The following is a 24,543-nucleotide window of genomic DNA, read 5'->3' on the forward strand; positions in this document are numbered from 1 at the left end:
TTCTCCTAAAAATGCCTCTGTCATTTTATACAGACTCTTTGTCAGCTTAAAGACAGGCACTAGGCATTTTCTGTCTCTTTTACTTCCTGAGCACTTATCAGATGTGAATTATCATGCAGAAGTTTATGGCTCACTATTCAGGACAACTCACAATGCTAGCAAGGACACTGAAAATGAACATTTCTAATGGTTTCAGACTACAGCCACGATCACAGAGTTTAGGTTTCCTTTAAATGACAAAGAGGCTCATTTTAATGGTCTGTTTCCTTAAGTCCTGTGACCAGCTGTGCATGGTTTTGGTGGGGACAGAGTTACACTTCTTCAGAGCAGCCTGAATAGTGCTGGTTTAGATTGGTGATCAAACACTGATGGCATAGGGGTGTTTTAACTACAGCTGTGCAGTACTTTACACTGAGTCAAGCCTATTTCTGCTTCTCACCACCCTACCAGTGAATAGGCTGAAGGTGCTCAAGGAGATGGAGGCAGGCACAGATGGGACAGGTAACCCCAAGTAACCAAAGTGATATCCCACAACATACAAAGTCATGCCCAGCATATAAAGCTGGTGGAAAAAAGGGGAAGAGTTCAGAGTTATGGTGTTTGTCTTCCTGTGTTCTGTAATGCATGATGAGGCCCTACTCATCTTCAGATGGCTGAACACCTGCCTGCCAATGGGAAGCACCAGATGAATTATCTAGTTTTGCTTGTGTGTAGCTTTAGCTTTACCTTTGAAGCTGTCTTTACCTCCACCCACAATCTTTTGCACTTTTACCCTTGTAATTTGCTCCTCCATTCCACTGCAGGAAGAGAGAGAAGCTGTATATGGCCTAGCTCCTTGCTGGAGTTAAACCACAGTGGCAGGACAACCTTACAGCAGTTCTACCTTATCACACCAGAGACATTACTTTAAAGCTTATATGAGGAAATGATGATTAACTTACCTTGAACACAGCTATCTTTAACAGATGGGTATTTCTCTGTGATTAGCAGCTCCTCTGAGATGACAACAAATAATGACAACAAACAGCTCTGTCACCAATTAGTGTTGTGTGGCCTCATCCACCACTTTGATGAAAAACCTAAGGATGTAGTTTGTACAAACTTCCCACTTTCCTCTAACTCTTGATGTGCATTAGTGCTGAGAAATTGAGGTACCAAAGAAGTTCAAAGAACTGTAGTGGTTGCTAGCAACTCCTAGATCTCTTGGTTATGAACAGAGCTGAGCAACTAAATAGCTGCAGTAACCTGAGTGCTGAACTACAAACAAACCTATTAGAATTCACCTTCACCACTGCAAAGGTGATGGAGTAACTTGAGAGAATCCAGCCACAAAGATGATTAAGGGAGTGGAACATCTTCCTTGTGAGGCCTGTGTCTCTTCAGCTTGTAGAAGGGAGATTGAAGGGTGACCTTGTGTATGTTTATCAAACATGTGAAGGGTGAGTGTTGGGAGGATGGAGCCAGGATCTTCTCAATGATGTCCAATGACAGGACAAGGGCAACCAGCAATAGAACAAGGGGACACAGTCTCAAGTTGTGCCAGGGTAGGTATAGGCTGGATATTAGGGGGAAGTTCTTCACAGAGAGTGATTGGCATTGGAATGGGCTGCCCAGGGAGGTGGTGGAGGCACCGTCCCTGGAGGTCTTCAAGAGAAGACTGGATGGGGCACTTGGTGCCATGGTCTAGTTGACTGGATAGGTCTGGGTGATAGGTTGGACTGGATGATCTTGGAGGTCACTCCCAACCTGGTTGATTCTATGATTCTAAGGGGTAACAGGTGGAAGCTGGAGCAATGAAGTGTCATAGTAGGGCATGAATCCTGCCAGGCTGGTTTAATCCTCGCTCTCCTCTTCCTGTCTGTAGCTGTATAGATTGTAACTATCTGCTTGTACATTGTGCTAAGCTGTAAATATAAAGCTTCATTCAATTTCAACTGGCTGAGTCTAGTCTGGGTGATTTTCCAAAGTATGTGAGGGGGTGGGGAACACCCAAACCATCACAGGAAGAAATACTTGAGAGCTGGTGTAACTTTCAGCCTTAGATGAAACTCTCTTCTGATGTAATTCAGAGAATGGGAGTTTGAACATTAGAACTCTCACCTGTCAAATGACTCGAGTACTTGAGGTGAAATTATTTGGGTTTGGTTGCTGTTATCAAAAAGCAGGACTTGTGTTAAACCTACATAGGCATAAAAACAGCTGCAGCACATCTTGATTTTTCAAGAAAAAAAATCTCTATAGCAGTTAATATATTTTTATTATGTATGTGCCTGAGTATTTATATCTAAGGGTCAGATGTGATAGAAAAGTAATGAGACCAGGTTGAGAAAAATGAGGTAGTCAACAGGAAAATCAACCTCATTTATAATAATATTCCTGTGATCAGCAGGTGCATAACTCTCCCAGCTATGGTCATTAACTGCATTCATTTCACACTTAACATCTACATTTGCAGACCATTTGAAAGTAAAATTACCTCCCAATTCAATTTTCAATTGTATTTCACATCTTCAACTTTGATTGACTATTCTCCTCACAATGGCAGCCGGAGAGAGATTGCAAGTAAATGGTAGTTACTACCCAAGAGCACAGATAAACTCATCTTCTCAGATTACCTATTCATTTGGCTTCTCTGGATATAATAATTTATAACCATTTGTTAATGTTCAATTCAAGTCTTAAAATGAACTTGGGAGGGGGGGGGGAATGCTGGACTGTTGAAGGGATGCTTCATTTATCAGGCTTACTTGTGCTGAAAATCAAAGTGGTTTTCTCCTTATGAATGCCTTAAACTGGAAGTTTGCCAAACACAAAAGCAGGTATGTCATCCATGTTCCTAAGCAAAGAGCATCTCCCATACAATTTATTGTTAATGGAAATCAAATTGTGTCCTGGTCAAAAAATCAAGCCAGAATCCTCTGCTAAGCTTAGCTATTAGTATGTTATTAGTACTTAGCAACTGTAGTGTCATTTATGTGCTTCAGAAACATTAAATAGTATCATCTCCATTTTCAAAACACAAACCCAGAGGAATAGCAATGGGCAGCTGATCTGCCACACTTGCAGATTCTTCTGTGTCCTTATTCAGATGCAGTCTGTACTTCAGATATCTTTTATGTGCTACTGACAGGAGACAGGCTACTCAGCTGCCTGCCTTGATCGTCCAACATCCAGAGCACTGCATTCTCCTCTCACAAAACCAGACCTAATTTACATTGAAAATCAATCAAATCTTTACATAATAAGAGCCCAGGGAGATAGATATGTCACTTGGACCCAGAGAACAAGTTGTGAAGAACTAACATTATTTTTATACTGGAATTTTCTGTGGATAATGCATTTCTGGAGAGAACAACAGGATAGGAGGCCCACAGGAAGGCTGAGGAGGGACTATTGACAAGGTCTTGTAATGACAAGGGGTAGTGGGATTAAACTGGCAGAAGAGAGATTCAAACTAGATGTTAGGAAGAAGTTCTTCACAGTGAGGGTGGTTTTCTGGAGAGAATAACAGGATAGGCAGCCTGCAGGAAGACTGAGGAGGGACTATTGACAAGGTCTTGTAGTGACAGGACAAGGGGGAATGGGTTTAAACTGGCAGAAGAGAGATTCAAACTAAATGTTAGGAAGAAATTCTTCACAGTGAGGGTGGTGAGACACTGGCACAGGTTGCCCAGGGAGGTTGTGGCTGCTCCCTCCCTGGAGGTGTTTAAGGCCAGGTTGGATGAGGCTTTGAGCAACCTGTTCTAGTGGGAGGTGTCCCTGCCTATGGCAGGGGATTGGATCTGGATGGTCTTGAAGATTCCTTCCAACCTAAACCTTTCTATGATTCTATTAAAAAAAAACCCAACCCACCAAAGTGCCCTGAAACAGGATCCATAAAAGGGCAGTAGTACAGGTGGCAAGTGCAGAAGGAGAATCATCAAATCTTGTTCCCAGAAGAGAAGAAGTATCCAAATCCAAGCAATTAACAAAGAACTGGTGATTCTTGACCTTTTCACACAAGATGTTGACTTTTGCAATCAATTCTCCAGCTGAAAGAACGAGCTGGCATTTTTACCCATCAAGACTAATTTGTTGTGAAAGTTTTATTACACTTAGAAATTCACATTTCAAAGCCATTCTGGAATTGGTCATTAACATTCATAACATAAATTCTAGAAGCTTCTGTCAATACTTTAACATCTTTGGGTTTGAGATGAGCTCATCTCTGTTTTCAAGTACTCAACAAACTGCATTTTAAGGCATGGTGATACATCCCTCAGAGGCATGGCTAACTGTGCCAAATCGTTTAGAGAACCATAATCCTAGAAAATGGTTTTTCTTTAGTACAAAGTACTCTAATGAGTATTAATATGTGGAAATTTACTGTTTACTGTTCAAGAATCTAAACAAGTTACCCTTAAAATGCAGACATTTATGCCCAGAACTAATTCTGTTGGCTTTTTAGTTTATTGGTTGTTATTCTTTCCCCTTTGTTTTTCTTTCCCTGAATATATCTGTTTAAAAAAGACAATCCTGGCCAGCAGGGCAAGGGAGGGGATTCTGACCCTTTGCTCTGCTCTCCTCAGACCCCACCTGGAGTACTCTGTGCAGTTCTGGAGCCCCCAGCACAAGAAGGACATGGAAGTGTTGGAGCCAGTCCAGACAAGAGCCATGAAGATGCTCAGAGGGCTGCAGCAGCTCTGCTATGAGGACAGGCTGAGACAGTTGGGGGTCTGTAGCCTGGAGAAGAGAAGGCTTTGAGGAGACCTTATAGTGGCTTTCCAGTATCTGAAGGGGGCCTATAAGAGGCCTGGGGAGGGAGATGGGTAGGTTCAGACTGGATGTGAGGAGGAAGTTGTTGAGCGTGAGAGTGGTGAGAGGCTGGAATGGGTTGCCCAGGGAGGTGGTTGAGGCCCAATGGCTGGAGGTGTTTAAGGCCAGTCTGGATGAGGCTGTGGCCAGACTGATCTAGGGTAGGGTGTCCCTGCCCATGGCAGGAGGGTTGGAACTAGATGATCCTTGTGGTCCCTTCCTATCCTGACTAATTCTGTGAACTTAATAAAGCTTCTTTAAAAAGGAAAATCTGCACAGTTGCACTAAGTGGGGAACAAATGAGATTGTACTTTGTGGACACATGCATCTTTAAGGAGCTCCAGTTACTTTGGATGCATTGAAGAAGTCTTCAGAATAAGCATGATTTGATTATGAGAAATAATTAATGAAAAGCATCAGTTACACTGAATTAAGCATCTATTATTTTCCATGGAAATAGACTCAGAGAGAATATTTCATCTACACAGACACTGAAATCACTGCACTTAAGAGGAGAGAGAATCAGGTTTGGTACCAGGCTGAAAACTGTAATTTAGCATCTGGAAAGTTGTCAAAAAGAAATAAGGGAAACAATAACAGTTACAACTTTCATGTATTTATAGAAGTACTTAAGAATACTATAGACACAAAAATACATACTGTTATGAGAAGAACACAGCAATGGTAGGAATGGGAAGTAGTGAGAAAAGATGAAGTAAACATGAAGTCTACATATGAGCTGGAAAGGGAGAGGGCAAGGAGAGGTGGTAAAAAATTAGTGTTTTCTCAGTTATGGACAAAAAGAGCAAGGGCTGAAATAGAGAAGAGCAAATGGAGAAGAGGCTCTTGTTAAGAGGTATGGATGGGTGGCAGGAAGCCAAATGGAACCTGCCAGGGATTGAACAGGATTGAGCAGAATTGAGCAGAACTGAATAGTCTGAGAAAATAAGGAGAGTAAGCAGGATTGAGTAAGCGAACAGACTTAGGTCATTCTGATAAGGAGGCACAGCTGCAGAAGGGTGGCCTTGGGAGGCTGGCAAAGAAGCTGCTCCACTCTATAGGTAACATGCTTAGTTTCAATAAATGGATTGACCTTCATGCATCACATTGGTGCAAGCCTGGTGTCTCTCCCTCCCCTGCATGGCCTAGAAGAGAGGCAAACTCAACATAACACTACAGAAAATCTGAGTTCCTGTCCTTGTCATGTGTCTACAGAATGCTTATGAGTAGCAAATCTATGTAGTCAGTTTCCTGCATGACATACTCTGTTTTGTCCCTTTTGCTACACACTTACATGCAGTAATTAAAACCATAGGAGCAGAAAGTGTAACCAGGTCTACACTCAGGAAATTCAAAGAACAGAAAAATCAGAGTAATTTGAAAGAAAAAAGAAGCTCTTTGTGTTGCAGGGAACAGAGAAGGTTAGCCTAACATCATGCATGCTTATGTTAGAGATATTTTAATATCTAAGCATAAAAAAAGAGTAGTAAGGAATAAAAATAATTACCATGACAAAAAAAAAACCCCTCCCCAAAACAGTATAAAGGCTGTAGTAGGAAAAGAAATCAAAGACAAAGGGAAGTGGCTTGAAAACTTTCAGTTTTCTATTCAACAATTAGCAGCTTTCTAGTGAACACTTTCTCACTTTAGTAGAGTTCTTATTTTCTCCACCAAGATCACTATGCATAGAATCAAAGCTGTCTTTAAAATGAGTATTTTGACTCCAGTGTTCTCTCTCAAATTTCCATGCTCCATGGAGCATCAAAAATATTCTCTGGTGAAGATCTATGCTAAATAAATTAATTTATCCTTTGAAGATTTTCAATGTTCAGACTCCAAAATCATGTCAGAAATTAAGCTTACAGAGAGGGATGGATGCAAGTTATATCAGCCCACAAATTCATGAACCTCTGAGAAAAAAAATACCTCTGTGAGTTGCTAAAATAATACTGGATAAATGGAGCAATGAATATCTCTCAATTCATAGCAGTGTATTCTTTGCTAAAATAACAAAGCTTGTGGCCAGTAGGACAAGGGAGGTTATTGTGCCCCTGGACTCAGCACTGGCCAGGCCATACCTTGAGTGCTGTGTCCAGTTCTGGGCTCCACAATTCAAGAGAGATGTTGAGGAGCTGTAACGTGTCCAGAGAAGGGCAAGGAAGCTGATGAGGGGCCTGAAACACAGCTCCATGAGGAGAGGCTGAGGGAGCTGGGGGTGTGCAGCCTGCAGAAGAGGAGGCTCAGGGCAGAGCTCATTGCTGTCTACAACTACTTGAAGGGAGGCTGTAGTCAGGTGCAGGTTGGTCTCTTCTGCCAGGCAAGCAGCAACAGAAGAAGGGGACACAGTCTCAAGCTGTGCCAGGGCCTGGAACACACCCCTGTGAGAGGCTGAGGAAGCTGGGGGCACACAGCCTGGAGAAGAGAAGACTCAGAGGTAACCTCATTGCTGTCTACAACTACCTGAAAGGAGGCTGTAATCAGGTGGGGTTGGGCTCTTCTCCCAGGCAACCAGCAACAGAACAAGAGGACACAGTCTCAAGTTGTGCTGGGGTAGGTCTAGGCTGGATGTTAGGAGTAAGTTGTTGGCAGAGAGAGTGATTGGCATTGGAATGGGCTGCCCAGGGAGATGGTGGAGCTGCCGTCCCTGAAGGTGTTCAAGCAAGGCCTGGATGAGGCACTTAGTGCCATGGTCTGGCTGCTTGGCCAGGGCTGGATGCTAGGTTGGACTGGATGATTTCAGAGCTCTCTTCCACCCTGCCTGTTTCTAAGATTTAATGTAAAACCTGCCACCACAATTAATGGCTGCAATCAGGCATTCTTTACATTAACTCTTCAAGGAAACCTTAGGCATCTTACATTAACACAGTAGAGAAGTCTTGTCCCGATGGCACAAAAACCTGAAGCGTCAGGAATGGTTGAATCAGTCCCACTAGAAAGAGAAAAAGGAATTAGAGGCACGTGCTGAGCAGAGGCACATCTCACCAGCAAGCATTTCAATTTTGTGCCACACAGCTATGCTCCTGCAGCACTATTTCCCAAGGCTCATGCAACATATGAACGTGAGAAAAACCTGATGAAAACCAATTCAAACTGCAATAAAAGTGTTGCTTTAGAAGTCCCATCTGTGGTTTTGGCATAATTCTCATAAAAAACAAACCCCAAAAGTCTTTTTTTTTTTTAATACTTAAAATTCCACATTGTGTTTCAAGAGCATGTAGACACCAAATATCCCATAGGAATGATAAAAGTAATACTTCCCTATCAAGATTATCTTATAGTCATATGAAACCTGTGCTCACATTTGTGATGGTGTACACTGTATTAAACCACTTCACAAAACCTCTGGGTAAAAAGGCAAGCCAGATCTTGACAACAATGCTCACTGGAGGGTCCTGATTTTCAGAGCCATGGCAAAAGGAGCTTAAGTGAGGGAACAAACACTAGAAAGCTGTCATAATTGAAGTAGCTCCCTACCCAGTGAAAAGAGAGAGCACAAAACTGACTTGAGCCACATGTGGTTTTCTTACTTATTGTATCTGGGAGAGCACAGGCTGCTCGCTGCTCTTAGAGTCATAGAATCAGTCAGGGTTGGAAGGGACCACAAGGATCATCTAGTTCCAACCCCTCTGCCACAGGCAGGGACACCCTACCCTAGATCAGTCTGGCCAGAGGCTCTTCATTGATTAACAGCAACATTAGCTCCTTTTCTAAAGAATGGCAGTTCAGAACTTCCTCTCATTTTTTTGTGTGCATCAAATGACACTTTAAAATTTCAAATCATATTTGCTATGTGTGCCATCTTCTGTTGGAGGAGTATTTAATGCTTACAGTACAACTGTAAGCTTGAGTACTGTGTTCAGTTCTGGCCCCCCAGTTTAGGAGGGACATTGAGATGCTTGAGCCTGTCCAGAGAAGGGCAACGAGGCTGGGGAGAGGCCTTGAGCACAGCCCTACGAGGAGAGGCTGAGGGAGCTGGGATTGGTTAGCCTGGAGAAGAGGAGGCTCAGAGGTGACCTTATTGCTGTCTACAGCTAACTGAGGGGAGGTTGTAGCCAGGAGGAGGTTGCTCTCTTCTCTCAGGTGGCCAGCACCAGAACAAGAGGACACAGCCTCAAGCTACACCAGGGGAGATTTAGGCTGGAGGTGAGGAGAAAGTTCTTCCCTGAGAGAGTCATTGGACACTGGAATGGGCTGCCCGGGGAGGTGGTGGAGTCGCTGTCCCTGGAGCTGTTCAAGGCAGGATTGGACGTGGCACTTGGTGCCATGGTCTAGCCTTGAGCTGTGTGGTAAAGGCTTGGACTTGATGATCTGGTCTCTTCCAACCTTGGTGATACTGTGATACTGTCTATATAATCCCCTTGGGTTTTTTTTGTGTTTGGAAAAAACTGGTTTGCAATTATACACCCTGTATAAGAAGTGAACTAGAAGATTCCTATTCCATTTGACTAAAAATCACCCTCTCAGTTTTTCTTCAAAAGCAAACAGTTAATCCTAAACCAACTCAATTCATTACTACAAGTCTGACAAAGTACAAGCACCTGCGGTGGAGTTCAAGGCATAAATTGTGATGATTGCCCTAAGAAACAGACTGCTCTGATTCTGGTTTATTCTTGTGTAAGTAATAGATAGTCTGGGAAAGCTTTCCATACATAAACACAGCTGAAATTTGAGTATGACTTCCTTGCACTGTTAGCACTTATTTGATAAGTAACACTAAAAATACTTAGAAAAATAAGAGGAGAAAGGGGATAGGAACCTCGTTCACATCCTCTAATGCCAACAGGATTAGTGACTTTAAGTGCTGAATGAGTCAGAAGTTATTGGTCAGACAGTGGTCTGTAGCAGTATGAGGTAAAGAAACAAACCTAGCAGCACTAGGGCAACAAGTACCAACTAGGACCTTCCCTCAAATGCTTACTTTAATAAGGCATTTCTATACATTTTACTTATTTCATAGAGTCATAGAATCTGCCAGGTTGGAAGAGACCTCCAAGCTCATCCAGTCCAACCTAGCACCCAGCCCTAGCCAATCAACCAGACCATGGCACTAAGTGCCTCAGCCAGTCTTTGCTTGAACACTTGGTGCCATGGTCTAGCCTTGAGCTCTGTGGTAAAGGGTTGGACTTGATGATCTGTGAGGTCTCTTCCAACCCTGGTGATACTGTGATACCTCCAGGGACAGTGACTCCACCCCCCCCCCCCCCCCCCCCCCGGACAGCCCATTCCAATGCCAATCACTCTCTCTGACAACAACTTCCTCCTAACATCCAGCCTAGACCTCCCCTGCCACAACTTCACACTGTGTCCCCTTGTTCTGTTGCTGGTTGCCTGGCAGAAGAGCCCAACCCCACCTGGCTACAGCCTCCCTTCAGGCAGCTGCAGGCAGCAATGAGCTCTGCCCTGAGCCTCCTCTTCTGCAGGCTGCACACCCCCAGCTCCCTCAGCCTCTCCTCACAGGGCTGTGTTCCAGGCCCCTCTCCAGCTTTGCTGCCCTCCTGTGGACACCTTCCAGCACCTCAACATCTCTCTTGAATTGAGGAGCCCAGAACTGGACACAGCACTCAAGGTGTGGCCTGACCAGTGCTGAGTCCAAGGGCAGAATAACTTCTCTCTTCCTACTGGCCAGGATGCCACTGGATATCTTGGCCACCTAGGCACATTTCTGGCTCATGTTCAGCTACTATCTACCAGTACCCCAGGTCTCATTCTTCCTGGCTGCTCTCCAGCCACTCTATCCCCAGTTTGTAACTGATCTTCTAATAAGTTTAAAAAACCCACTTGGCTAATGCTGACTTAAACCCAAAGTAAGGGAGAACAATGCAAATTTCCTAGTTCAATGGAAGACAGATCAAAAAATCAGAACATCACAACACATTTTATTATTTGACACTTACAAGTCTGTGTAGTTTCCTTTGGTAGCTGCATTTTGTTGATTTGACTGCTTCCTTCAAGTACAAAAACAAAGCCTTTTATTTCTTTATCATATTCCTACAAAAAAACAAGGAACAATAAACAAACATAAGCATCCTGATAGAATTCTCCTCCTAACCAACAGGGCTACTAATATGCAAAGCTACTTTGTTTTTAAAAAGCAAATGAAATCCACAAATGACAGACAGAGTACAAAAGCAGTTAAAAAATGATAACATAATCCAGAGAAAAGCTTTTTGCTTGTATGTTTTATGAACAAATTAATGTTGATGAACAGGACTCATGATCCAATGGGCCCAATTCAAGCCATCAGTTACCAAAATAGCAAAATGACTCTCTAAATATTTAAACTACAACATTATACTGCGATGAACTTAGTCAGCCAAACAGGCATAAAGAACTCATTTAAGTAGTCGTTTAGTCTGTCATAATGACAGAACTGCAAGTGACAACTCTACTGTCAGGTCAAAGCCCTCATTAACTTCTAATTTTAAGCTCCATTCCCATTTTTCTGTGTTATATTCTACGTTGCAGAAGTTTCTTTCAAAACTTACTTTCCGTATAGCTGCTGGATTGCCACAAATCTTCCATTTTGCTACTGGGTTCTTGCCTTGAGCGCTGAATATTTCAACAAAGGGGCCACCCTAGGGTAAAATGGTTTAAGGAGACATCAATCACACAACCAAACATTCAGCATGGTATTATCAATAGTCAAGAGGAGTAGGTAAGAACAAATTCTCTCTACGTAAGGCTGTTGCCACAGACGGTATTCATAGAATCAACCAGGTTGGAAGAGACCTCCAAGCTCATCCAGTCCAACCTAGCACCCAGCCCTAGCCAATCAACTAGACCATGGCACTAAGTGCCTCATCCAGTCTTTTCTTGAACACCCCCAGGGACTGTTCATCAAGTTTTCAGGGGTAATCTGATCTGAGTCCCAAGCTTCCCTAGTTTTAAACAAAAACTGATTTTCCAAAGCATTCTGAGTCTGTGCTACACCGAGTGCAAAGTTAAACACACTTCTTCAAGTGCCATGAGCACAACTGGCACACTAAGGATCCATTTGAGTCATGGAACAGCTAAACAAATAGCTTTATAGACAAGTCCCTGGTCTATGCAAGATGTAGAAATAGAATTTCACACTTTACCAAGAAAAGATTAGTTCTACAGCAGATCTCTATCGATGGCCAATCTCTGTCCCTATCACTCTGCTTTTGCTTACATCAGAAATAGCATTTTGGTATTAAGTTTAATTTTAAATCTAAACCAAACAAATTACAGCTCTCCACCATGCATTCTGCAGAGACATTGTGATTCTGCATTATAGTGGCTCATCTCACTGATTTTCCCTCCTACCTGCCCTAAGTTAAATTTTAGGATAGGACAGATCCACCTCTGGAGAGTATCTTCAACGCAGAACAAAGAAGGAGGTGGCACCCCCAAAGTCTCTCTCCTCAGGGCTGCTCTCCAGCCACTCACTGCCCAGCCTGGATTTGTGCTTGGGATTGACTAAAGTGGTCTTGTAGTACGACTGATCCTGCCAGTATCACCACAGAAAAAAAAGGAGGGCTGTATTTTTGCTGCAGCCTTCATGAGAGAATTAATACTGAAAAGTTATCACTAATGACTGTGCCAGGTGAAAACTCCCCACACAGAGCACGTGTGCTGTTAGACACCAAAGAGTGTAACCACAGGCTCTTGGGGAGGTAAGCTTTAGCACCTCTGCTTAGAGAACTATTTGCTTCAAAGTATTTTCCCATTTGATATCACTTTTTGGGTGACATCTGATGCATTCAGCCTGCAGCTTTTTTCAGCAGCATGGTTGACCTAATCAATCGCTACAAATCCGCTGCGCTCTTCTCATTCCCAGTTGCCTGCACTCCCCAATTCTCTTTATGCTCAGCTGCCCAAACAATTGTACACAAGTCAGATGGAGCAAGAGACACAAGCAGTCTTGTCAGCTCTTCAGATTACTTTTTCAGAGAGCATCAAGTCTGCACCATCCACAAATTAGGTATTTTCCTCCACCCACACACCCCTGGAGATTCAAACAGGCATTCCTTAAACTGCTCTCATAAAATGTATTTGAAATTTGTAATTGATAAAAAGTGTTACATTTTGAAAGTCTAAAAGCTACAGGATCAAGCTCTCAGAATAGTAAAAGAAGATTTTGAACTGACAATCTGGATGTGCCAGTAGCAGACCTTAGCAGAACTGGATTTTTCTCCCATATAGACATTTTGTTAAGGAGCCCTTGAGCAGGCCCTGATGTGAGGTTAAACTAACTGAGCAGGACACAGAAAACTATCAAATGCAACACGAGAAAATGCTGAACAAATGGACATGAGAAGCTGGCAGAAGTTCCTTAGTGCCACGGAAGACTTATCCCAGACTTTGCCTTATGTTCAAAGTGAGTTTGGAGAATCGGCCAGGGGGGGTTAGGAAGCAGAAGGATTAGTTAGGCAGCAAGTTAGAGAGGGAAGTGAAGGCAGCCAGAGCCAGAGGGCAACTCTGTTATCTATGTTTGTGTTCTTGTGTTTATACATCTCAGCAAGCCTATGAGTGAAGTAGACATCACCATTGTTTCCTTGTCACAACCTATCATCTAATTCCTCTCACTAAGCTATCCCAGCTAGGCTCAAACTAGCACAGAAACAGTCAACATCCACAATCAATTAGAGGGGTGCATGGGGCATCTTTTGGGGAACACAACCCTGCAAAGCCACCAGCTCCTGGGCAGCAGCATCAGAAACACCACATAAAGCTGAGATAGCTTAGGTAACAGCATCAGAAATACAATTTTGGGTAGAGATGCAGCATGCCTGGGACCACTGGAGAAAATGTCATTAGGGGTGGGTCAGTGTCTCAGGAGTGAGCTGGTGCAGAGAAAGGGAGGCAAAGTGTGGTGAAAAGGAAGGCCAGGAAACAGCAAAAGGGATAATAATGTTTGTGAAAGATGTGATTAGTGTTATCACAACCCTGTGCTGGACCAAAAGAGCAAACCAACCCCACTTTTCTGACTGTACCTGAAGAGCTGAGCCTCCTTCCATGGCTGGGTGGGACTAGATGGTGTGCCTGGCCTGACCCACAAGTGTAAAGACAGACAAAAAGCCATTGGTAACACCACAATGGTGTCCATTCTAGACTTGACAGCATCTGCAGCTAGCCACTATTTCACAAGATGTCTATTAAAATGCAGAATTAACCAAACACTTCTGTATCTGGAGGTTTTGTCTCTCAGAATAACCCCTTTTAATGGAGTTCTCCCAGAGGTGAAATGAAAGAGCTTAAAAAACAAAACTGTTTTTGTTTTACCTGGTACTGATTTTTGAACATATTCTGGCTTTGGCAGGCAAAAAGTACTTTTGGCTTCTCACTCAGTAAAGACAGAGACTATGCTGAAACAAAACAAACAAAAAACTTCATATGGGATTTGACATGAAAATAAATATTCTATCATGAAACCATAACCATAGTTTAAAAACATAGAATTACTATTTTGACATACTCTTCATGAATACAGAATGTATAATCAACTGCATTACACCACAAAGGAATTAAGACTAAAAGAAAGACTAATATTGTCTTGGAAAAATGCTCTTTTCATGCACCAAGCACTCAGGGCTGCCTTACATTCCAAGTGAAAGTAGTAACCCTTTAGTAGTAGTAGTTTAAAAGTAGTTAGCTCTTATTTTTAACAAGAAAGGCTTTCTCATGCTTTACAACTACTTGAAAAATCATCTTCAATACACTTTTCTTTTTATTATCCTTTGTTATGAAGTGCCCACTGGAAAATATTAGACTCTATTAAACATTACATTCCAATAAAGACAAGCTTAACCATTTTGAGCCAGCAGTGTACCCAGGTGGGCAGGAGAGCCAATGGAATCCTGGCCTGGATCAGGAGCAGTGTGGGCAGTAGGACAAGGGAGGTTATTCTGCCCCTGGACTTAGCACTGCTCAGGCCACACCTTGAGTGCTGTGTCCAGTTCTGGGCTCCTCAACTCAAGAGAGATGCTGAGGTAGTGGAATGTGTCCAGAGAAGGGCAATGAAACTGGTGAGTGGCCTGGAGCACAACCCTGTGAGGAGAGGCTGAGGGAGCTGGGGGTGTGCAGCCTGCAGAAGAGGAGGCTCAGGGCAGACCTCATTGCTGTCTACCTCTACCTGAAGGGAGGCTGTAGGCATGTGGGGTTGGTCTCTTCTGCCAGGCAACCAGCAACAGAAGAAAGGGACACAGTGTGAAGTTGTGGCAGGGGAGGTCTAGGCTGGATGTGAGGAGGAAGTTTTTGTCAGAGAGAGTGATTGGCATTGGAATGGGCTGCCCAGGGAGGTGGTGGAGTCGCCGTGCCTGGAGGTGTTGAAGCAAAGCCTGGATGAGGCACTTAGTGCCATGGTCTGGTTGACTGGCTAGGGCTGGGTGCTAGGTTGGACTGGATGATCTTGGAAGTCTCTTCCAACCTGGTTGATTCTATGGTTTAACACAGACAAACATATAGAACAGTTGCAAAAGAAACCATTCCAGCTAGTGACATCTGGCAGGGACTTCTGAGACAAATTATCTTCTTTCACATTCAATATTCTCTTTAGAAGATGATTACTGTAAGACCCAAAATAAGCACTTTATTATTTGAAAGCTGCTGAAGTCAATGTGAATTAAGAGATGACTGCAGTTGAAGAATCAAAAGAACAGAAAGTGCAGGGACAGTGCTGGAAGCCTCCCACATTCCTCTTTGATCATGCTGAGTGTCTGCAGTTTTACCTGAAGTCAACAGAAAGTGAAGGGATCCTTAACATAAAAGGTAGTTGTCAATCTGCACAGACAGGCAGAACCAGCCACAAGAGATAACATACAGCTTTGCTGGGGGAACTGATAGTGCTTGTCAGCTCACAGCAAAAGCTCCTCACAAGTCTGCCTCTCTCTTACCTGATACACTCTGTGCTCATTGCTTCAGCTCAGGCACTCAGCACTTTAATTACTTTTAATTACTGTGTTGGGTTTTTTTTGTTCTTGAGGCTGAAATAATTTTCTTAAAAGAGTTGGGGCTGTGCAGGCTGCAGAAGAGGAGGCTCCCAGGTGACCTTCTTGTGGCCTTCCAGGATCTGAAGGGGGCCTGCAAAAGAGCTGGGGAGGGACTTTTTAGGCTATCAGGTAGTGACAGGACAGGGGGGGGATGGAGCAAAGCTGGAGATGGGGAGATTCAGAGTGGATGTGAGGAGGAAGTTGTTGAGCATGAGAGTGGTGAGGGGCTGGAATGGGTTGCGGAGGGAGGTGGTTGAGGCCCCATGGCTGGAGGTGTTTAAGGCCAAGCTGGATGAGGCTGTGGCCAGCCTGATGTAGGGTAGGGTGTCCCTGCCCATGGCAGGGGGATTGGAACTAGATTCTGCTCCCTGACAGCCGGCCCCACATGCACCAGGCAGGTAACGTGGTCATAAAAGGAGATCAGGTTGCTCAGGCAGGACCTGTCCTTCCCTAAACTCATGCTGGCTGGGCCTGATCCCTTGACCTCCAGACATCATCCAGTCCAACCCCCTTGCAGAGCAGGATCACCTAGAGCAGGTCACACAGGAACACTTCCAGGTGGGTTTTGATTATCTCCAGAGAGGGAGATTCCACAACTCCCCATGGCAGCCTGTTCCAGTGCTCTGTCACCCTCACAGGGAAAAAAATCCTCCTCATGTTTACATAGAATTGACCAGGTTAAAGAGACCTCCAAGATCATCCAGTACAACCTATCACCAAAAGCTGTCCAATCAACAAGACCATGGCAATGGTAGGCAGCAATGAAGTCTCCTCTTCTCCAGGCTGCACACCCCCAGCTCCCTCAGCCTCTCCTCACAGGGCTGTGCTCCAGGCCCCTCACCAGCTTCATCGCCCTTCTCTGGACACGTTCCAGTATCTCAACATCTCTCTTGAACTGAGGAGCCCAGAACTGGACACAGCACTCAAGGTGTGGCCTGAGCAGTGCAGAGTACAGGGGCAGAATAACCTCCCTTGTCCTGCTGGCCACACTGTTCCTGAGCCAGGCCAGGATGCCATTGGCTCTCTTGGCCACCTGGGCACACTGCTGCCTCATGTTCAGCTACTACCTACCAGCACCCCCTGGCCTCTGTGGTTAAAACCAAAAGAAGGAACAGTCTGGAAAACAAATAGTTACAATATTTTCCCCTCTTTTAATCTTTTCCCTTCTTAGCCTCTCCAGAAATTCTACAAATCAAGAGGACTGAAAATCCAGAGAGATTATTTTAGGAAAAAAAAAAAAAATCAACATCATCTTGAAGTGTTAAGTTCTCCATTTTTTTGCATATTTGTCAAATAAATAGGTATTTTATGACACCTTTAAAGAACACCATAAAGTAGCAGTTCACTCATTTTTCAGCCACAGATCACACTTACATTTTTTATTGCCCCGAACCACGTACTTTAGTACCATCTGTCCAACTGGAAATACAGCCATAAAGTGTCAACCACAAAGCATCAAGCATGCCATTTATAAAGTTAAGTGACAATGAAAGATATTTATCTTTGGAAGAATAGATTCCTACAAGGATTTACATAGTGAGGTCTTGATTTGTGCACTGACTTGGATGGCTAGCTTCACAATGTTTCCCATACCAAAAGTGAAGTGGCAGCAGTCCAAAGCACCCTCTAATTTTTCCATGCACAGAAACCACACAAGACTCTGCAAAAATACACATGGGATGGAGGTGGTTTTTTTTTTTCCTTCAAAGCAGAATGTTACACATTCAAAGAGTTCAATAATACTTTGTGTTTATAGAGCCACACAATTCATAGAATCAGTCAGGATTGGAAGGGACCACAAGGATCACCTAGTTCCAAACCCACTGACATGGCCATGGACACCTTACCCTAGATCAGCCTGGCTGCAGCCACATCCAGCCTGGCCTTAAACACCTCCAGGGATGGGGCCTCAACCACCTCCCTCCACAACCCATTCCTGCCTCTCACCACGCTCATGCTCGACAACTTCCTCCTCACCTCCACTCTGAATCTCCCCACCTCCAGCTTTGTTGCATTCTCCCCAGTCCTCTCACTCCCTGGGAGCCTAAAAAGTCCCTCCTCAGCTCTTTTGCAGGCCCCCTTCAGATCCTGGAAGGCCACAAGGTCAGCTGGGAGCCTCCTCTTCTCCAGCCTGCACAGCCCCAACTCTTTCAGTCTGTGCTCACAGCAGAGCTGCTGCAGCCCTCTGAGCATCCTCCTGGCCCTTCTCTGGACACACTCCAGCATCTCCACATCCCTCTTGTAATGGGGGCTCTAGAACTGGATGCAGTACTCCAGGTGGGGTCTCAGCAGAGCAGAGTGCAGTAGAGGGGGAGAATCACCTCCCTTGACCTGCTGGCCACACTTCTCCTGCTGTAGCCCAGGCTCTGCTTGGCTTTCTGGGCTGCAAGTGCACACTGCTGGCTCCTGTTGAGCTTCTCCTCCAGCAGCACCCCCAAGTCCCTCTCCTCAGGGCTGCTCTCCAGCCACTCACTGCCCAGCCTGGATTTGTGCTTGGCATTGCCCTGACCCAGATGCAGGACCCTGCACTTGTTCTTGCTGAACCTCATGAGGTTGGCTTGTGCCCACCTCTCCAGCCTGTCCAGGTCCCTCTGGATGGCATCCTTGCCCTCCAGCCTATCTGCTGCACCACACAGCTTGGTGTGGTCAGCAAACTTGCTGAAGGTGCACTCAATGTCTCTGTCCTCACCCCCAACAAAGCTACTGAACAATTCAAACAGCCAGTGCCTGGTAAGTTACAAGCAGATGAGTACTCCACAAACAGCAGAAGTAAATAAAAATTTTAAAGGAACTGTTCTAACCTGAAGGGAGGCAGAGATGGTCAGACTCACAGACCTAAAACCCCTTGTAGTCATGGTTAGTCAACTTAACAGAGCCTACTGACTTAAGTATGTGAATATATTCTTCTGATAGACATCCCAGTGCTGAAAATGATGTGTTTGTTTAACATTATCTATTCCAAAGTCAAAAGTATGAAATGAAATAAAGTGAATTTGCACCATGACTAATTTGCATTGAAAAATGACACAAATACACTACCTTTGGCAGGGAACATAGGCTAAGACCCAAGATTGTAAATACATGTAACTCACCACCATGGGCCCAAAGCCAGCACTGATTTATGGGAGGCTGGGACACACCAGAGAAAGCAGTTCATCACTGATGAAGGCTTTTAGTATCTACCAGACAAATGAATCCCACATATTGAATATTTAAAGACGAGTTTGTAACACTGCTATATATTCCCTCAAAACACAAGTTAACCTAACAAATGGGCAGAGAAGGCATTAATAAAGTACACCGAGCCTTCTGGTGCTCCTATGTGAACAGGAGCACAGCCAAGTCTTTGTGCACTGCTTGCAGGATTAGGAGTTATACAGTCATAGAATCAACCAGGCTGGAAGAGACCTCCAAGATCATCCAGTCCAACCTAGCACCCAGCCCTAGCCAATCAACCAGACCATGGCACTGAGTGCCTCAGTCAGGCTTTTCTCGAACACCTCCAGGCACGGCGACTCCACCACCTCCCTGGGCAGCCCATTCCAATGCCAATCACTCTCTCTGCCAACAACTTCCTCAGAATATCCAGCCTAGACCTCCCCTGGCACAACTTCACACTCTGTCCCCTTCTTCTCTTGCTGGTTGCCTGGCAAAAGAGACCAACCCCACCTGGCTACAGCCTCCCTTCAGGTAGCTGTAGACAGCAATGAGGTCTGCCCTGAGCCTCCTCTTCTGCAGGCTGCACACCCCCAGCTCCCTCAGCCTCTCCTCACAGGGCTGTGCTTCAGGCCCCTCACCAGCTTCATTACTGGACATGTTCCAGCACCTCAACATCTCTCTTGAATTGAGGAGCCCAGAACTGGACACAGCACTCAAGGTGTGGCCTGACCAGTGTTGAGCACAGGGGCAGAAGAACCTCTCATGTCCTGCTGGCCACACTGTTCCTGATCCAGGCCAGGATGCCATTGGCTCTGCTGCCCACCTGGGCACACTGCTGCCTCATCTTCAGCTACTCTCTCCCAGCACCCCCAGGTCCCTCTCTGCCTGGCTGCTCTCAGCCACTCTGTCCCCAGCCTGTAGCACTGCCTGGGGTTGTTGTGGCCAAAGTGCAGAACCCTGCCCTTGGCCTTGTTCAGTCTCATCCCATTGGCCTCTGCCCACCCATCCAGCCTGGCCAGGTCCCTCTGCAGGGCTCTCCTATGCTCCAACAGAGCCACACCTGCTCCTAGCTTGGAGTCGCCTGCAAACTGGCTGATGCTGGACTCAATGCCCCGCTCCCGATGGAGGGGAAGGAACCTAACCCCACGCTTGCGCTGTTACAGCAGTCCGGCCATACAGAGTTTCGGCACGACAGCCACAGCTCAGCACAGGCACCCCCCAGACTCACTTCCCTGCGGCACTAGAGCGGCAAGGCCGCGCCCGCCAGCCCCGGGCCGGCTCCCCGCCCCTCCGCCGCCCAAGCTGGGATGGCCGCCGAGGCCCCGCGGCTCCACCGCACCCGCACCGCACGCCGCAGCCGACCGGGGCCGCTCAGCCCGGAGAAGCTCAGCCCCCCACCGGCTCTCTCACCTGGGCGAGGGGGCTTGCGAACGAGGCCGCGCCTCCGGCCGGGGCGGGCCCGGGAGCCGCCGCGGGGCGGGCGGAGGCGGCAGCGAGCGGCGGGGCCGTTCAAACCGGCGGGGGCGGTGCGCGGCTACTCCCTCAGTCCCGGCAGGTGCCGCTACCGGCGCGCCGCAGGGCTCCCGGCTGCCAGTGCGGGTGGCGCCGGCGGCAGCTGGTGAGGGGCGCGGCGGCCGAGGCCCCCCTGCCTCGCACCGGGCGAACAGAACCTGGCTAAGGCTGGCACGGGCGGCACTGCTGCCCCCCTCGCACCGCCTCTGGCCCATGCGGCACCCAGCACGAAGTGTGGCCATGGAAACGGCGATGTGGCGCCCAGGGGCCTGGCCGAAGAGACCAACGGCACCCGGCTACAGCCTCCCTACAGGTAGTTGTAGAGAGCGATGGGGCCACCCCTGAGCTTCTCTAGGCTAAGCAACCCCAGCTCCCTCAGCCTCTCCTCACAGGCCTGAGTAACAGGCCCCTCTCCAGCTCCATAACCATGCTCTGGATGTGTTCCAGTATCTCAACATCTCTCTTGAATTGAGTCCAGTTAAAAGTACACAGCAGCCCTCCCAGAAACCAGAGTCCCCAGGAGGGGCTCCCAGCCACCCTCCCACCTTCTTTCCACCCTCCTCTCTTATCCCAGATTCTCCCTTGCGTGCAGGGTGAGTTGGAAGGATCAGCAAGGGGGGGTTGGAGCAGAATGATTAGTTGGGGTCACAAAAGTACATCTAGGAGCAGTTAATATGGCAGAAGCCAGGGATAAACACTGACTCCCTTATCTATCAGCTAATCTATGAGAGAGTGATTGGCATTGGAATGGGCTGCCCAGGGAGGTGGTGGAGGTATCCTCCCTGGAGGTGTTGAAGCAAAGCCTGGCTGAGGCACTCAGTGCCATGGTCTGGTTGACTGGATAGGGCTGGGTGCTAGGTTGGCCTGGATGATCTTGGAGGTCTCTTCCAACCTGGTTGATTCTATGAGTGCAGCAGACATCACCACTGTTTTCTTTTCACAGCCTAGAATCTAATTTCTCTCACAGGTCCCTCTCTGCCTGGCTGCTCTCAGCCACTCTGTCCCCAGCCTGTAGCACTGCTTGGGGTTGTGGTGTCCAAAGTGCAGAACCCTGCACTTGGCCTTGTTCAATCTCATCCCATTAGCTTCTGCCCACCCATCAAGCTTAGCAAGGTTCCTCTGCAGGTCTCTTCTACCCTCCACTATTGCTGAAACTTGGAGCCTTCTGACAGCTGAGGTATGGCAAGTGGCCTCCATTCCTGCCGGTGTAGATCTCCATTTGAGCATTTGCCAGCCTGTCCTCTATTGTGTTGTTCTGACTTGGTTTGCTGCATGTCTTTTTAAACTCTCAGTTCGTGTTGACTGGAATTCTGTTGTCTTTCTAGTTTTGTAAAGTGCCATGTGATGAGGGCTTTGTAAACCACAAAAGCTATTTAAGTGAAGAAAGAGGACACCCAGACATCCTCTGACCTTTTCTGCAGATCCTTCTTGCCATTGTTGACTTACAGGGGAGGGAGACATGGTGTGCATTGTTGCCTGCTGAGCCTTCACTTGGTAACAGCTGCCATGGAGCTGAGGCATATTTGCCAGGCTGACCTTCATTTCCTTTGAGCATTCCTCCTCTGCCAGTGACCTTCCCACGAGCGTGTTTGCCAAGATTAATCATGCAGGGTAATTTAACTGCATGGACACTGTTTTATCCACTACCATTTATGGATCTCTGAATATTGGCCAGCAGAGTGCTTCTTGCTTCAGCCAGGTACATGAACTCTGATTATTGGCCAGCAGAGTGCTTCTTGCTTCAGCCAGGTACATGAACTCTGATTACTGGCCAGCAGAGTGCTTCTTGCTTCAGCCAGGTACATGAACTCTGATTATTGGCCAGCAGAGTGCTTCTTGCTTCAGCCAGGTACATGAACTCTGATTACTGGCCAGCAGAGTGCTTCTTGCTTCAGCCAGGTACGTGAACTCTGAATATTGGCCAGCAGAGTGCTTCTTGCTTCAGCCAGGTACATGAACTCTGATTATTGGCCAGCAGAGTGCTTCTTGCTTCAGCCAGGTACATGAACTCTGAATTTTGTCTCATTTTTATGTGTATCTTGGTCTCCTGACCAAACAAATAAATGAAGTAGTGGAATTCATTAGTTCTCCTGGCTGCTCTCTGATCTTCTGGAACAGAGTCATTTCTCTGAGAGCTGCATACTATCACTCCATTGGCTTGAGGCTTTTCTTTCAGAAGGATGGAGTGACACAGTTCAAAGAAGACAATTCATGAGTTGAACTGTCATGTTGAAACTGAGAATCAGCTCACTGCCTGTATTCCTAAGACCCCAAAATTATCCATCAGTAGAAATCCTGTAATAGTTGAGCTAACTTCTGTGGTTTGTACTTCCAAGATTAGACTTTGATTGCTCTGCAGTCTTGTTGCTCAAAGAGGCAACAAGAAAGGGGACTCCAGAGAGGCCTGTGGTCAAAGGAACTGTTACTGGGCTGGACACAGCTGCAGTATGGATGGGAGAGCTGTGGAGGCATTTCTTCTGTGTGTGTCTTTTCTTTACACCACACTGGACAGTGCTGGTGTAAGAGGAAAGGCATTAGTACCCCACTATGGCCAGATGAATTCTGTTCATGAGGCGTGCAAAAGCCTGTATGCTTTCTGTGAAATAAATGCACTGCACCACTCCAGGAAGCACTTGGACTTGAAACTGGAAAATTGGCTGCTTGTGTCCTGTCAGGCTTTATAGGAATCCACCCATCTGATCAGCTGGCCAAATGACAGCTCAGGGCATGCATTGAATCCCTAAAAATCCTGAAGATGTGTTTAATGAGAGTGCTTAGGCCAGGCAAGGTTTTGAGTGACTCCAAGGATGGAGACTTCACCACCCCTCTGGGCAGCTGCTCCAGGGCTCTACCAGCCTCAAAGTAACTTCTCTCTACAACTACCTGAAAGGAGGTTGTAGCCAGGTGGGGTTGGTCTCTTCTTAAACACCTCCAGGGACAGGGCAACAACCACCTCCCTGGGCAACCCAGTCCAGGCTCTCACCACTCTCATGCTCAACAACTTCCTCCTCACCTCCAGTCTGAACCTACCCACCTCCAGCTTTGCTCCATTCCCCCCCAGTCCTGTCACTCCCTGACAGCCTAAAAAGTCCCTCCCCAGCTTTTTTATGGGCCCCCTTCAGATCCTGGAAGGCCACAAGAAGGTCACCTGGGAGCCTCCTCTTCTGCAGCCTGCACAGCCCCAACTCTTTCAGTCTGTGCTCACAGCAGAGCTGCTGCAGCCCTCTGAGCATCCTCCTGGCCCTTCTCTGGACATGCTCCAGCATCTCCACATCCTTCCTGTAATGGGGGCTCCAGGACTAGATGCAGTACTCCAGGTGGGGTCTCAGCAGAGTGGAGTAGAGAGGGAGAATCATCTCCCTGGCCCTGCTGGCCACACTTCTCCTGCTGTAGCCCAGGCTCTGCTTGGCTTTCTGGGCTGCAAGAGCACACTGCTGGCTCCTGATGAGCTTCTCGTCCAGCAGCACCCCCAAGTCCCTCTCCTCAGGGCTGCTCTCCAGCCACTCACTGCCCAGCCTGGATGTCAGGAGGAAGTTGTTGAGCATGAGAGTGGTGAGAGGCTGCAATGGGTTGCCCAGGGAAGTGGTTGAGGCCCCATGCCTGGAGGTGTTTGAGGCCAGCCTGATGTAGGGTAGGGTGTCCCTGCCCATGGCAGGGGAGGTGGAACTGGATGATTCTTGTGGTCCCTTCCAATCATGCCTGATTCTATGATTCTCTGTGGACTTATTGTGAAAATTTCTTCATCTCTCCAAGCCATCTGGACTAGATCAGGGATTTCTTCATCTCTCCATCACACAGTACGAGGGAGAATGCCAGAATATTTCTTCTCAAATATCATGAAGTATTAGGAGGCAAGTTATTGGTTGTGATGGCACAAAATGTTCTCTTCTATTCTGACATTTCCTCTGTTCTTTTGTGCTGAGACAGGATAAACAGAGCCTTTATTCCTTCTGATTACTGTGGGGCTGCTTTTGGTTGCATTCTACCTTTAATGTTATTTTTACTGACAGGATAGAAAAAGAAGTCAATGTATGGTTTGACATTGCTCATCCAACTTGTCACAGTTTTGTTCAGTGTTTTGTTTGCTGTTTATTGTTTGTGTTGTTAGAGTTTAAGGCTCCTCACA

At 46.4% G+C, this 24,543-nt stretch overlaps 1 protein-coding gene across 5 annotated transcripts in view; it reads right to left on the reverse strand.

Annotated features, from left to right (window-relative positions):
* The window catches only part of CFAP20DC (CFAP20 domain containing), a 91,036-nt gene that overhangs the window by 65,734 nt on the left and 759 nt on the right, over nt 1-24,543 (reverse strand). For 3 of the 5 annotated variants that reach the window (XM_064156958.1, XM_064156955.1, XM_064156959.1), the window contains exons 2-5: nt 14,041-14,123; nt 11,280-11,369; nt 10,689-10,782; nt 7,651-7,723 (exon numbers count right to left, since the gene is read on the reverse strand). In XM_064156958.1, the coding sequence (XP_064013028.1) occupies nt 7,651-7,723; nt 10,689-10,782; nt 11,280-11,369; nt 14,041-14,061 (278 nt within the window). In that variant the 5' untranslated portion in view covers nt 14,062-14,123. Of the gene's footprint in view, nt 1-7,650; nt 7,724-10,688; nt 10,783-11,279; nt 11,370-14,040; nt 14,124-20,315; nt 20,357-24,543 lie in introns of those variants that run through there. The other 2 variants (XM_064156956.1, XM_064156957.1) reach the window with 2 other exon arrangements.

The sequence above is a fragment of the Pogoniulus pusillus genome, chromosome 16 (genome assembly GCF_015220805.1).
Source record: "Pogoniulus pusillus isolate bPogPus1 chromosome 16, bPogPus1.pri, whole genome shotgun sequence".
Lineage (NCBI taxonomy): Eukaryota > Metazoa > Chordata > Aves > Piciformes > Lybiidae > Pogoniulus > Pogoniulus pusillus.